General features: G+C 34.7%; 1 protein-coding gene across 1 annotated transcript in view; it reads left to right on the forward strand.

Moving 5' to 3' along the window:
- prex1 (phosphatidylinositol-3,4,5-trisphosphate-dependent Rac exchange factor 1) overlaps positions 1-14,953 on the forward strand; it is a 129,143-nt gene that overhangs the window by 41,323 nt on the left and 72,867 nt on the right. Inside the window, exons 2-6 of the mRNA XM_056464331.1 lie at positions 3,910-3,975; positions 4,347-4,469; positions 11,238-11,342; positions 11,662-11,763; positions 13,882-14,043. Of these exons, the coding sequence (XP_056320306.1) occupies positions 3,910-3,975; positions 4,347-4,469; positions 11,238-11,342; positions 11,662-11,763; positions 13,882-14,043 (558 nt within the window). The remainder of the gene's footprint in view (positions 1-3,909; positions 3,976-4,346; positions 4,470-11,237; positions 11,343-11,661; positions 11,764-13,881; positions 14,044-14,953) is intronic.

Genomic DNA, 14,953 nt, shown 5'->3' on the forward strand with positions numbered 1-14,953 from the left:
CTGTGGGCGCAAATGCCTAGTCAATGCCGGAGGTCAGAGGATAATGGCCAGACTGTTTCGAGTTGAAAGAAAGGCAACAGTATCTTAAATAACCACTTATTACAACCGAGATATGCAGAAGAGCATCTCTGTATGGACAATATGTCAAACCTTGAGGCAGATGCGCTACAGCAGCAGAAGACCACACCGGATGCCACTCCTGTCAGCTAAGAACAAACTGAGGCTACAATTCACACGGGCTCAGCAAAATTGGACAATAGAAGATTGGAAAAACGTTGCCTGGTCTGATGAGTCTCTACTTCTGCTGCGACATTCAGATGGTAGGGTCAGAATTTGTCATCAACATCATGAAAGCATGGATCCACCCTGCCTTGTATCAACGGTTCAGGCTGGTGGTGGTGGTGTAATGGTGTAAGGGATAATGTCTTGGCACACTTTGGGCCCATTAGTACTAATTGAGCAAAGTGTCAACACCACAGCCTACCTAAGTATTGTTGCTGACCGTGTCCATCCCTTTATGAGAACAGTGTACCCATCTTCTGATGGCTACTTCCAGCAGGATAACGCGCTATTTCATAAAACCTGAATCATCTCAGAATGGTTTCTTGAACATGACAATGAGTTCACTGTACTCAAATGGCCTCCACAGTTACCAGAATGTCAATCCAATAAAGCACTTTTGGGATGTGGTGGAACGGGAGATGTATTTTAACTAGAAAAAACTAACAAAAGCATCCAAAGAAAAAGAATTGTATAAAGTGAACATATTAAAAAAATAACCTGAATTTACAATGTTATCTCACCCCAGTTAATTTAGTGTGTAATTTGTCTAAATTTGCACAATCTGCATTGTGCATTTTAGTACGATTTGCTCATCTCCCAATGACAGTTGGGTTAAGGGATGAAGTTTGGTGCCCAGTTTCTTTTTACAAATTGTACAATTTCGCATGACTGAACTCATATGAATTTGTAAAAATTAGTCACTAAACTGACAAATCTTAAAATAGTTACACGTCCTAGTGAGGTTGGGCTGGAATTTCATAAACATGAAGACTGAATTTTAATTTTCACAAAACCTTTAGACCATGCCTTCAAGTTAAATAAAGCATTTTCTGAGTGCGAGCATGTGATTTCACATGATGTTTAAAGTGTTGGAGATCCCAAACAAATGTTGTTCCAACTGTAAGCTGGCATGGTAAATGTCTTCCAGAGATGCAGAAGTGTGACTGAGAGTTAGTCTGTCATTATCAGAGAGATGCCGTAAGGGCGGCAAGTGCTTCTCATTAGCAAACTTTTCATCCTGTCATTGTGGTTAAGGGAAAAGGAGGCGTGATGACTTGAATTTAAGGTCACGCTTGCCTTTAAAATCCATGACAGAAGGTGGACAGAATGATGATAGTGTTTTCTACAGAAACAATCAGCCCTGTGCTGATGCAGAACATCACCTCACAAGCTAATAAAAGAATCAAAGAGAAAGAAGTAGAAAAAAAACAACAATAACAACAGTAGTGTGGCGAAGGTGAAAGCGCTCTGGATGAGTGTAGAGTGCTGTTGCTGTGGCAGACAATAGCTGGAGTGACAGGTAATTGAACAGACGCGGGTGCGGAGTGAGTCGAGCCGCACTGTTCGCACATCAGCTCATTGCCACTGCCGCTGACGACAAGTGTTTTACAGAGCCAGAATTAGACACAGTCAGTGACTGGCAGACTGTCTTTCTCCATGGGAGACTTCGCTGAAACTGTGCAAATCAGTGTTCAGGATATTTATAATTCTGTCTCAACCCTCTGCTTCTCTTTTTATCTCATTCAGATGAGTGACCCTGGAGCACAAAACCAATCTTATGTTGCAGGGGTATATTTTTGGCAATAGCCAGAAATACATTGTATGGGTTATTCATTCGTTCATTCATTTTCGGCTTAGTCCCTTTATAAAGCCACTGCAGAATGAACCGCCTACTTATCCAGCATATGTTTTATGCAGCGGATGCCCTTCCAGCTGCAACCCGTCACTGGGAAACACCCTTACAATCTCATTCACACACATACACTAGAGACAATTTAGCTTAACCAATTCACCTATAGCGCATGTGTGAAACCAGAGCACCTGGAGGAAACCCATGCGAACACGGGGAGAACATGCAAACTCGACACAGAAATGCAAACTGACCCAGTCGAGGCTTGAACCCGCAACCTTCATGCTGTGAGGTGAAAGCACTACCCACTGGGCCACCTCGTCACCCTTGTATAGGTTAAAATGATAGATTTTTCTTTTATGCCAAAAATTATCATAATAATAAAAAAATAATAACTATAAATATAATGAAAACTAATCATCATATTTAGTAATGTGCATTTGCAAACAATTGAATCTAGATCTCTTTAAATGTGTGTTTTGTTTTTCTTAATGTTTTTATTTCTTTTTAATGCTCAGATTCCAGATTTTTCAGTAGTCATATCTAGGTCACACATTGTCCTATAAGGTGTATACTGTATATCAATGGAAAGTTTTTTTTTATTTTTTTAATTATTATTCACATTTCAAATAATGCTTAAATATCAATTGTCTTTAAAAAAAAAACTATTTTTTGTGGTCTAGGGTCACAAATGTGGCTTTCTGTAGTTGCTTTACTAATCAAAATGCCAATATTCTGTGTACTTGGAGAGGTTTGCTAAATGTGTATAGCCTCTTTTATGGGGCCTTAAGATGACTTAAAATGATTTAAGGGGATAGTTTTCCCAAAACTGAAAGTCTCCTCACCTTCAAGTTGCTCCAAACTTAAAGGTATTTTGAATAATCAAAGACTTTTTTTTATTTTTTATTTTACTATAAATTATACAGCTAATTTACCTTTAAAATAAGACAAACAAGCACTTTTATTAATTTTATTTTATTCACTTTTCTCTAAATGGCTTTGCTTAAAAAAGCTTTGCTAAATTTTATGTAAAAATGCTGATTATTAATTTTGATGATCCTCTTTAGAAATTCTGTTAAAGTAACTGCAGATTGCTGTGATTTGAGCATTAGTAGACATATTGTCTGCTAACACTTTATTTTCATGGTCCCCAAGTACATGCAAAAGCTATATATAATCAACAGAATGTCTCAATGGGGTATATGCACGCGCACTTTTAATTTCAGTCAGCCAGCCCCAGGGCTTCCGGTTATTTGTCATCCCATACAAAATCATGTTTAAAATCTGATTTCTTTAAAAAACAGCGATCTTCCTGCCTGGTTGAGATACGATAAAAAGTGTGTATCAGACTAAACAAGAAGCACTGCGTTAAATTATATTTTTCCGCTCCATGTCTTAAAAATATGGAAATTGATTTTACCCCTGTGTTTACAATAGAATTTCTGCGCTAGCCTGCAGCTAATGATGGCACCTGAGTTTAAACGGTCTTTAGTCTCGTTTTATGCTTTAACAACCAAAATAGATGCTTAAGACTATTTAACTGATTATATTTGTATTATATTACAACATCAATGGTGTAAAAGGAACCTTATAAAATTGAAAATAGTCACAAACTTTTCACCCGAAGTTCATCTTAGGCTGAAAAACAGTAGCTGTGCATTGCGCCCATTCATCATCAGAATAAAAAGTAATCCTGTAAATGTCCCTCTCTGTTATTTGTTTTACTCTCTCGAAGTGATGCTAAACCAGACAGTACAGCATGTGGAGTTTGGCTTCACACTGTTGTGTGTGTTTGTCACTAAAGCTGAAAGTAGAGTTTCCAGTCAGAGTAGCAGGCAGAAAGAGGGTGTAAGCCTACAGGAAGTGTTACAACTTCAAATAAATGAGCATAAGTGTGGTGACTACAAATCTGCCACACCTTTTTCACACCGCAGTGATTCCACAACTGCACACTAACTTTTTTCTCTACATCCCTCTCTTTCTTTGTAAATCAACAGGCTTTTCTTCAGAGGATTAGACAAACTGCAGAAAACCAGCAATGTCTGACTCAGGAGCAGGTCAAGGTAAAACCAATAACACACACAAAAACCTTTACATGCAGATGTGGAAAATATGCAGTACATCCAGAAGAATTGAGCAAACCACAGGCAAACAAATGATGCTAGAGCGAAACTACTTTTAGTTTTTTATCCATCTTGCAAATATAAAATGTTTGGATTCATACTTGTGGAACAGAATTTATTATATTCATTCAAACCTAGCAAATCTTTGAGTGAAATATTTACTTGAAAAGCTGCAGTTAGAAATGCCTCTCAGTTTGATATCAGTGTGACGACTGAAGTGTAACATAGATGTCTGCTTTTGGGCGGAAAAACATCAAGAGCATGCATTGTTGATGATTTTCTGAACTATTGTCTTTTTGCTTTCTTCACAGGTTTTGTTTTCCAACATCGAATCCATTTTGGATGTCCATCGCGACTTCCTTTCCACTCTAGATGCCAGTTTGCAGCCTGAACCCCAGGCGCATCATTCTCTCGGACATGTTTTCCTCCAGTTTGTGAGTCTAAGAGATTGCATTTCAAATCATCTTTGAACCAGTGCTTTGACTGGTAGTAAAAAAAACTTGAGTGTCAGTCAAACCTCAAAATCTTACTCCCAGTGTTTTCCCAGTAACCAGACGCCTCTATTCTCTCAAAACAGCCCCAAGACTGCTTTCCTTCCCTCTGTTCTTACAGAAAAAGTGTGTAAACATGTAGCCATGTGACCAGTGTAATAAAACAGAAATAATAGACCTTAATAGGTGGCACTGAATTCCAGTGGCACTGCAGCATGTTCAGTTCAGACAGAAGATGAAGAGCTTTAATGATGTCTGTTTTAGCAGTTATCTGGGTTTCATTAGATCTTATCATTAGATCAACACTTTGGTTTGTTAACTTTTAAAGCAGTGAAAGGTAGTTTTATTCATGAAAGTAAATGTAGTTCTTGAAATGATCATAGGTTAAGCTCAAAGTATATGCAACATTGTGTTGTGAACCTGTATCGGGATATGGAAGAGTTGCTGCTCAGAAGAACGTTCTAGGGAATTTATATGGCAATAGACGTTTTACGTTTGCTCTTTAAATGATCAAAATTTAGATATGATTACATTTCTGAAAGTTTCATTTGAGAAAATTCACTTTGAGATTCATTGAGTATGTTTATATGGACATCAATAATCAGATTTTAATACAGTTAAAACAATACTCTAATTGAAAGCCTACTATGTAAATCGTAATTTTTGATTACCTAATCCGACTAAAGTCATAATCGAACTAAACAGAAATCAAATTAAGACATATGAGCCCAGTTTCACAAACAGGGCTTAGATTAAGCCAGGACTAGGCCTTAGTTGAATTAGGCTATTTAAGCCACATTTATAAAAATGGCCTTAGAAAAATATATTACTGGTGTATATTCACCTCATTTTGTGACAGGATAGTGTATACATACATGGCTGTTTAACACTATTCTTTGCACCTATCGAGAAAGACCACAGACACGTGCATCGCAAAATGTGGAGTTTTTATTTTCTCATTTGGCGTGCGGTATCAAATTCCATTAAAACAACACTCTTCCACCAGTCCTTACTTCATACTCGCATCCAATACCTCAGTTTGTCATGGGGACATGAATGAAATGTTCCTGAATGAAAGTGAAAGTGCCAAACTGCAATTAAATTCGACAAATTAAAAATGAAACGCCTGAAATTATGTGAAACGTGGATAGTGTGGTGGCGCAATGACTTTAATCAAACTATGTGCTATAACATGTAAAACGGGATCATGAAAGAAACATTCAAAAAGCAGCTCATGGTCGGCGCCAAGTGATTAGTGCGTTGACACATGGCACCCAGGTGCTCGCGGCGATCCGAGTTGGATTCCAGGCTTGAGGTCCTTTGAATAGATAGATAGATAGATAGATGGATAGATGGATAGATGGATAGATGGATGGATAGATGGATAGATGGATGTGGCACATTGGTATATGTGAGGGGGCTCATGAAAGAATAAAGTTACGTTAAAACCATGCACACCACTGTATTTCTTGTGAAATTCCCAATAAGTTTGATATGTCACATCAACAAAAGTTGGATCCAAGATGGCCGACTTCAAAATGGCCATCATGGTCACCACCCATCTTAAAAAGTTTGTCCCCTCACATATACTAATGTGTCACAAACAGGACGTTAATACCACCAACCATTCCCATTTTATTAAGGTGTATCCATATAAATGGCCCATCCTGTAGATGTTCTATAAAAAAATACACACTGCGTCTACACAATTTTTTTTTCATATTTATGAGACTATTAGTAGATGAAATAAAACAAATTCACAACTAAAATAAAATTCATGATAAAATTAATGACCATCTATTTATATATATATATATATATATATATATATATATATATATATATATATATATATATATATATATATATATATATATATATATACATATATATATACATACACGCACACACACACACAGTTAAAGTCAGAATTATTAGACCCCAATTAAATTATTATTATTTTTTTTTTCCAAATGATATTTGGACAGAGCAAGGAAATTTTCACAGTTTGTCTGATAATATTTTTTCTTCTGAAGAAAGTCTTTTTGGTTATGTTTCGCTAGAATAAAAGCAATTTTAAATTTTTTAAAATCCATTTTAGGGTCAAAATTATTAGCCCATTTAAGCTATATATTTTTTTCCGATAGTCTATAGAACAAACCATCATTATACAATAACTTGCCTAATTACCCTAACCTGCCTAGTTAACCTAATTAACCTAGTTAAGCCTAGTTAAATGTCACTTTACGCTGTATAGAAGTGTCTTGAAAAATATCTAGTCAAATATTATTTACTGTCATCATGGCAAAGTTAAATAAATCAGTTATTAAAGATGAGTTATTAAAACTATTATGCTTAGAAATGTGTTGAAAAAAAATCTTCCTTCAGTTAAACAGAAATTGTGGAAAAAAATAAACAGGGGGGCTAATAATTCACGGGGGCTAATAATTCTGACTTCAACTGTATATATAGTCATCAAAGGATTTCTGAATTTTCAAAAGGAGTGGTTTGGGGTGTATAATAAATTACAAGTATTGTTATCAGCTCAGTACTCTCCACAAAGAATTTGTTTTTCTCCTAATAGCCCCAGTGTGCTTCAAGTGAAATCAGATAATGAACTGAGGTGATGCCACTTCAAACCCCTCAAAATTATGTTTGTTTCAAGAGTTTGAAATGTTTACCTAGACACAATATTCTGGAAAAGTTCGATTTAGCTGATAAAGACCTTCAAACACACAGTGGTCCATGGTGATGATGGAATAGAGATGTGACTTAGAGCCTCCTTCTTTCTTCTTTGGCCATTAAGTCTACAGTATAAACTTACGAACAGGGCAAACTTCCATGTAACAGTACAAACACTGATTAACTTTTATATGGTTCTAATGATAATGACAGCAATCAGTGATTTAATTCATTTCTCCTTAGTGATGGCTATCAGCAGTAGTCTTGGATTTTTTTAAAGTGATATAAATTAAATCCAGCAGTTTAACTCTCTCCACAGTTCTCAATAGATGTTTTGGATTTGGCATCTGTTCTTGACCTTCAACCAAGTTCACTGAAACATTCTGAGGTTTTAACCTCAAACTGCAGTGAATTTCCCCTTAATTGTACTGACTGTGTGTGTTTGTGTGTGTTTGGATGAACGGCGCAATAAAGCATATGCCAGGACAGATGTTCTCCTTGTTCATGGATGAGGGTGTGCGATGCTGCCAAGCTCTCTCATTACAGGTGCTAAGGTCTGGAGCCCCGAGGGCCCAAACCAGAGTAGTGACACAGACACTAATGCAAATGCCAGATCCTCTGTGAATATACAAACTCCTATAAACAGCATGCAAATTCTAGGGAAAAAGGGAGAGGAATCAGAGAGCAGGAAATTGTGTGAAGACGAAAACAAACACAAACAGTTCTCCAAACACACGTTGCCCTTAGAATCCCAGTATAGTTTTCCTGGTCTGTCAGGATGCCTCAAGCAGACTCAGCCGATAGGATCCACAGCGTCCTCGTCAAGGTTACACAGACTGTTCCTGTGGAGCTCAGATAAATGACATTCTACCTTCACCACATGCATCTTTAATAAACTGATACTTCAGCCCTGATTTGATCCAGATGAACAGCTATTTTGGATCTTTTAGTAGATCCAGCTCAGTCAGATTTTGTTTTGTTTCTTTTGTTGTTTTTGTTTTGTGTGTTTTGTTGTTTTGCTTTGTTTTTTTTTTTGTTTTGTTTTTTTGTGTTTTGTTTTTTTTTGTTTTGTGCGTTTTGTTTTGTGTGTTTTCTTTAGTTTTTGTGTTTTATTCTTTTGTGTGTGTGTTTTTTTGTTTTGTGTGTTTTGTTTTGTGTGTTTACTTTGGTTTTTGTGTTTAATTGTTTTGTGTGTGTGTGTTTTGTTTTGTGTTTGTTTTGCTGTATGTTTTGTTGTTTTTGTTTCGTGTGTTATGTTTTTGTTTTGTTGTGTGTCTTGTGATTTGTTGTTTTAGTTTTTTGTTTTGTGTGTTTTTTGTTGTGTTTTGTGTGTTTTGTGTATTGTTTTGTGTTGTGGTGTTTTGTTTTGTTTATTCATTAATAAAGGTTTGGTAATTGTTTTGTTATTCTAAATAATTAAATTTAAATAACACAAAATCATATGTAATAATATAATAGTTTTACTTTACACTTTTCCTTACAAATATATATATTTTTCTCCATTGAAAATTTCTAATCAAAACAGGATATTTAAAAAATATATTAGTTTTTTCAGTTAGTATTAATGAAACCTGTCTATAATTTAATAATAATTAATTTTGTGTATAAATGGTGCCTTTCTGGACACCTAAGGTCGCCTTACAACAAACATCTACAAACACACCAGAAACAATTAATAAAACCTTGCCAACCATAATTTCCAAATACATGAAAAGAGATGCAAATACAAACACATCTTAAATATAAAATAACATGATAAAAAAAAAATCATAAGAAAGCCTGCTTAAAAATATGGGTCTTAAGATTTAAAAGTGTGAAGACTATTGCTTAAATCTCTATTGCTTAAATCTTGCACTGTTCCTTAAATTCAATGGAAGCAAGTTCCATAGCTGAGGAGCCATAAAGCTAAAAGATCTGGCTTAATCGAGTGCGGGGTGGTACCAGAGATAGAGTTGGATGATCTAAGGCCCTGTTCACTGTTAATACATTTTAGTTTTAAAACGCATAAGTTTTGCTACGGTTACGCCATCCGTCCACACTACGCCAAAGTTTTCAAGCCCCGAAAACAGAGAGTTTTGAAAACGCTGAAGAGGCCATTTTGGTTTGAAACGCTGCTGCTCCGTGTGGATGGGGGAAAACGGAGACATCTGAAAACGGAGGCGGGGCTGCAGACATTGGACTATCTGATTGGGGCTTTTTCCTCAATATTAAGTAGCCTACACACAGTTCAGTCCTGCATCCTCTCCTTGTAAATTCAGACTTAGCAAGTTTGATATGGAAAACAAACGAGGACACGGCGGGTAAATCTTCAAAGGCAACAATGTACTCTATAACCTCATTGTGTGTGTGTGTGTTCATGTAATGTGCGTTTTCAGCGGTTTAATGTAGACGCAGAGCTGTTCACAAATGCTGGGTGAAACACTAGTGTGGACGTGGATCGTTTTCATTTTAAAACGCTGTTTTATAACTAAAACGTATTAGTGTAAATGGGGCCTAAGAGTGTTTAGAAGGGCTATAGATATGGAGAAGTTTGGTGAGATGTTGAGGAGCAAGATTGTGAAATGCCTTAAAAGTGAGAATTAATATTTTAAAATCGATGTGATACTTTCCTAGGAGACAGTGAAGCTGACAAAAAGTGGTGTGACTTGTTTGTGAAATGAAGTCTTAGAAATGAAACGAACTGCAGAGTTCTGAACCAGTTGGAGTTTATGGAGAAATTTAGAAGGAAGAGCATTACAGTAGCCGATATGTGAAGTGACTAGTGCATGAATGAGAATTGCTCTATTAATAGCTCTGAGAGAAGGACAAGACAAGTAATAATTATGCAGGTGGAAATATGAAGTATGTGTAACATTATTGGTATGACCTTCAAAAGAAAGTCTGCCATCCAAGATGACACCCAAGCTCTTGACCTGCAAAGAGGGACAAATTATATTATTATCAATATCTTTGTTAAAATGATCAAATTTGTCTTTATAGGCACTGGTTAGCATGTCAGAGGGTGAGAGAAATTTTCAGAGCAAGTTGACACATTTTGGAATACACAGCTGTTCATTTAAATTTATTACATAATTTATTTTTTATTTTTATGGCAATAATTATTTTTCTTAAAAAACAAAACAAAAAGTTGGACCATATTAAGAGTATAAACCGCTTAAAAGCACTTCACCGCATGTGTGCAGAGCTGTTATGATTAATTACATTTTTATTTGTTTATACATAATTGGTCACTACATACTCCACATTTTGATGATTTAAAATAGCAGTTAAATCACCATCTCTGCAAACTTGCGTATGGGAACCTTGTGCAGATTGTTTTTATTGCAAGTATTATTGGAGATTTAAACTGCTCACTGTTAAAGATGTGCATAAAGATGAGCTGCATTTCTTTTCTTTTTTGTCTCTCAACTTCCTATATCCACCTACTGTAGGTTCTTGTGGCCTGTTGAGGAGGTGTGGCCTGTAGACGTAACCTATGCACTTCGATTTCACTTCCTGTGTTGTTTCGAATAAAGTGTGGCAGAGTGACTGCGCCTCTATGCTTCTCTGACAGTTTCACTACCTGAATCTCTTCTCCTCTTGTCACTCGTCCCCTCAGCATTTTAATTTCATAGTTAAAGGATTTCAAAGCGAAACAATAGTTCACCCAAAAATAAAAATACTGTCATCGTTAATTCAAGTGGCTTCAAATCTGTTTGAGTTTCTTTCGTCTGTTAAACACAAAAGAAGATATTTTGATGAATGTTGGTAGACTATTGCCATTGACCTCAATATTATTTAGTACAATGAATGTCAATGGCTACTGTTTTCTAACATTCTTTAAAATATCTTCTTTTGTCTTCAACAGAAAAAAGAAAGTAATTATTTGAGTAAATTGTGTGTAAAATTTCATTTTGTGGAAAACAATCTCTTTAACAGAGCACAAAAAAACTCTGTTCTATTTGAAAAATGCATATAAATCTGTTTAGATGGTCTCATTCCTACAAAAAAAGAGTATTTTGGAGTATAACTCTTCTGTTTCCTCTACAGAAAGTGCGTTTTTCAGTGTATGGCGAATACTGTAGTAACCATGAGAAAGCACTCAGACTACTGATGGAGCTCAACAAGATCCCTCACATACGGGCTTTTCTGCTGGTAAGCACCACTTATGCAAAAAAATCCCATCCTTTTTATTATATCATATTCTGACGAAAATCCCTCACACGCAAATTCTGCCACTTCAGTTCTGCATTTGTAACCCAGCAACAGATTTCATTGGTGATTGTCGTGAATAAACATTACCCATACACTCATTAATTTTGATCTGCAAAATTATTTGAAGTGAAACCGATACCTAATGTTATACTGTAGAAATCGAGAGTGTCGTTCAAGGCTTTCCATGGAAACTCAACATGTATCTGTTTAGATGGAAGGATGTTGGATTAATCTGATCATGTGTTTGTTTTTTTTTCAGCACCTCATGTTGTTAGGTGGTAAGAAGAGCACAGATGTTCCTCTTGAAGGGTATCTCCTCTCGCCTATACAGAGGATCTGTAAATACCCTTTGCTATTAAGGGTAAGACTCCCATTTCCGTTACATTCATAGATGTTGTTTATATTAGGGACAAGGATGAAAACGGGTTTTTGTGCATCAGGATAATTAAAAACTGAAATATAGAATTTACATTAGAATGTGATTTGTTTATTTACTCTTATTTTTATATGAGTAATGCAGTCCCATAGTGAGCCTGGTGAAAGGGGTGGTTCTTTTTTCTCAAAAAGTGTACCTTTTTGCAGATATATGCCTCATTTTTTATCTATCTATGAGATTTAAATACAGGATTTTAGTCACATTTTAAGCACTATTTGAGCTAGATTAGCTTGTCGGAAGGTCATCATAACCACACTTTTTGATGTACTAAAAAAAATTTCCTAAAGTTTTTAAATAATAATAATAATATAGAGCTTGACATTTTTTCTAGCCTCTCTTTTAAAAAAGTACAATTCACTTTAATATGGTCTACTTTCGGTGCTTCACACGTTTTTTTTATTGGTCATGTTTTTCTTTTGAGAGTAAGGTGCAAGATTTACAATAAAAGTTCCTTGTAAAATGTTTTCTCTATTTAACAGCAATACAGTAGGTCAGTGAAAGATGACTTCATTTACGTTAAATTCTGCTTGGGTCTTAAAACCTTTAATGTTTTTTGTTTTTCATAATTAATGATGGCTTAGCAGTCAAAATAGGACAAATGAGCTCATGTAAGGGACAAATTCTGGAACTTTGTTAGTCCGGGGTGGGTCTTTCAAACCACCCGAACCCCCCCTGGCTACGGGCATGTAATACACCAGTGACATATATATATTTTTTAACCATGATTTACTTGGGACATAGACTAAAATATCGATCCGTGCAACAACCTTTTAAGTACCACAAATTCTTGTCTGAGATATTTGCAGCAAGAATCAATGGAGGATAATAATAATTATATTATGAGTGACTTTGTCACTGTGTTCAAAGCACTAGCTTTTACTTATTTACAAACAAACAAGTGTTAAATTATTTACATTAACAAATCATCCTTACAAAATCATTATAAGAAGCTGATTTGCTGCTCAATAATCATTTTTGTTATTATCATGTCAATTGTTTTTCAGAATTCTTTTATTAATAGAAACTTTACCTTTTGTAGCTTTTTAAATGCATTTACTTTCATTTGTGACTTAAATTTAGTTTTATGTATAATTGCTGTAGAAACGTTATTGATATAAACAGACACAGCAAAAAATGGGTTTCTTACTAGTCCAAATATCTGAAACTTCTTACATCAAGCAGCATTTTCTTGACAAGCAAAACATATTGTCTTGTTTTCAGAAATAATTAATCAAAATTAAGTGAGTTTTTTACCTTTAAAACAAGCAAAATCATTTGGTTTCCAAGCGAAAGCAAGTTTATTTTGCTTACTCTATCTGCAGATTAATTGGCATGTTTTAAGCAAAAACTCACTTAATTTTGATTCACTATTTCTATATATAGTATATACTGTAACTGACCAAATGCTAATGTACATTTACAGTACTCAGCACAATTGAGTTTGAAAGTAAATATTTTTCTCCATTTCTCAATGAATATTGGTAATATATTGGTGCATTTAAACAAAACAGATTTATTAAACAGATATATTTGTTAAAATTATATTTTAGTCACAGAACATCTTTAGAAATGGAAAGAGAATGCATTTTAATTGATGCAAAACATTGCAAAAAAAAATTACAACCTACAAAATTGTATATATTTTTTGTTTTTCTTGATTTTTGCTATTTTTAAAAATGTTATTTAATATTTTCTCTAACATATAAATTTGGTTGGACTCGTTTTTGGACCATTGTCGTAAGTTACTTTGTTAGATAAGCTCCAGATTTGGCTTCAATACTGACTAAGCTATGCACAAGTATAATATCGTAAAGCTTCCTAAAGAAAAGATCCATTTAAATGATAGATTTGTGAGGGGTGTACTCATATATGCTGAGCACTGTTGATGTTTTTCTTTGGAATAAGCACCACTAATAAAGAAGGGTTTAATTTTGACTATTAGGCACTCCATTATATATCTAGTACACAGTATCTGAAGAATATCAGCAGACAATAGACGCGCCACTGAGTAACACAAGCATGTACCTGCTGTTTGCTCTTCAGGAACTTTTGAAGAGGACTCCTAAGAAGCATTCAGATTACCCTGCAGTAGAGGAAGCCCTGCAGGCCATGAAAGCTGTGTGCTGCAACATCAACGAGACCAAGCGGCAGATGGAGAAATTAGAGGCTCTTGAGATATTACAGTCACACATAGAGGGATGGGAGGTGAGTTTCAGATATTGCTAGTAGTTTTCATACATGGTGCGTCATGTTTGGTCTGGTTCCTGGTTTTAAAGAAACAGACCAGAATCAGTTAGGCTTCTTGGGGTGTACTCACAATATGTACACTTGCGTTGAACTGTGCAGAAGTGTGATTGTCTCCCTTCCCTCTCCCCCGACAGCCTGCGTTCACACTGCATTTTTCCTTCCCATCCTGAGCAAACTTACGTCATCGATGATGCGACTGTTCATTTTAACAGAGAAGCGCAGTGGACATAGCTTTAGTTATATCGTTTTGTAATATTTTTAGTCGTTTGAGATGCAGTGACACACAGTCAAATATTTTGCTCAACAGATCCACAACTTTTGATGCTTATAAATTATCATAAAAGTCAGAGTGCTGCACGTATTAGGAGGTTTGCTGAAGGTGCAGCTGAGGTGCAGCTTTGTATATAAAGTATATATATATATATATATATATATGTGTGTATGTATATGTATATGTATTATGTATGTCTGTACATATATACATACATATTATTATACATATATACATCCATATATATATATATATATATATATATATACATACATATATTTACATATACATTTATACATATACATATATACATATCTATATATATATCTATATATATATATATATCTATATATATATATATATATATATATATATATATATATATATATATAGATATATATATATATATAATAGATATATATATATATATATAGATATATATATATATATATAGATATATATAGATATATATATATATATATATATATATATATATATATATATATATATATAGATATATAGATATATAGATATGTATATGTATAAATGTATATGTAAATATATGTATGTATATATATATGGATGTATATATGTATA

The sequence above is a fragment of the Danio aesculapii genome, chromosome 8 (genome assembly GCF_903798145.1).
Source record: "Danio aesculapii chromosome 8, fDanAes4.1, whole genome shotgun sequence".
Classification (NCBI taxonomy): domain Eukaryota; kingdom Metazoa; phylum Chordata; class Actinopteri; order Cypriniformes; family Danionidae; genus Danio; species Danio aesculapii.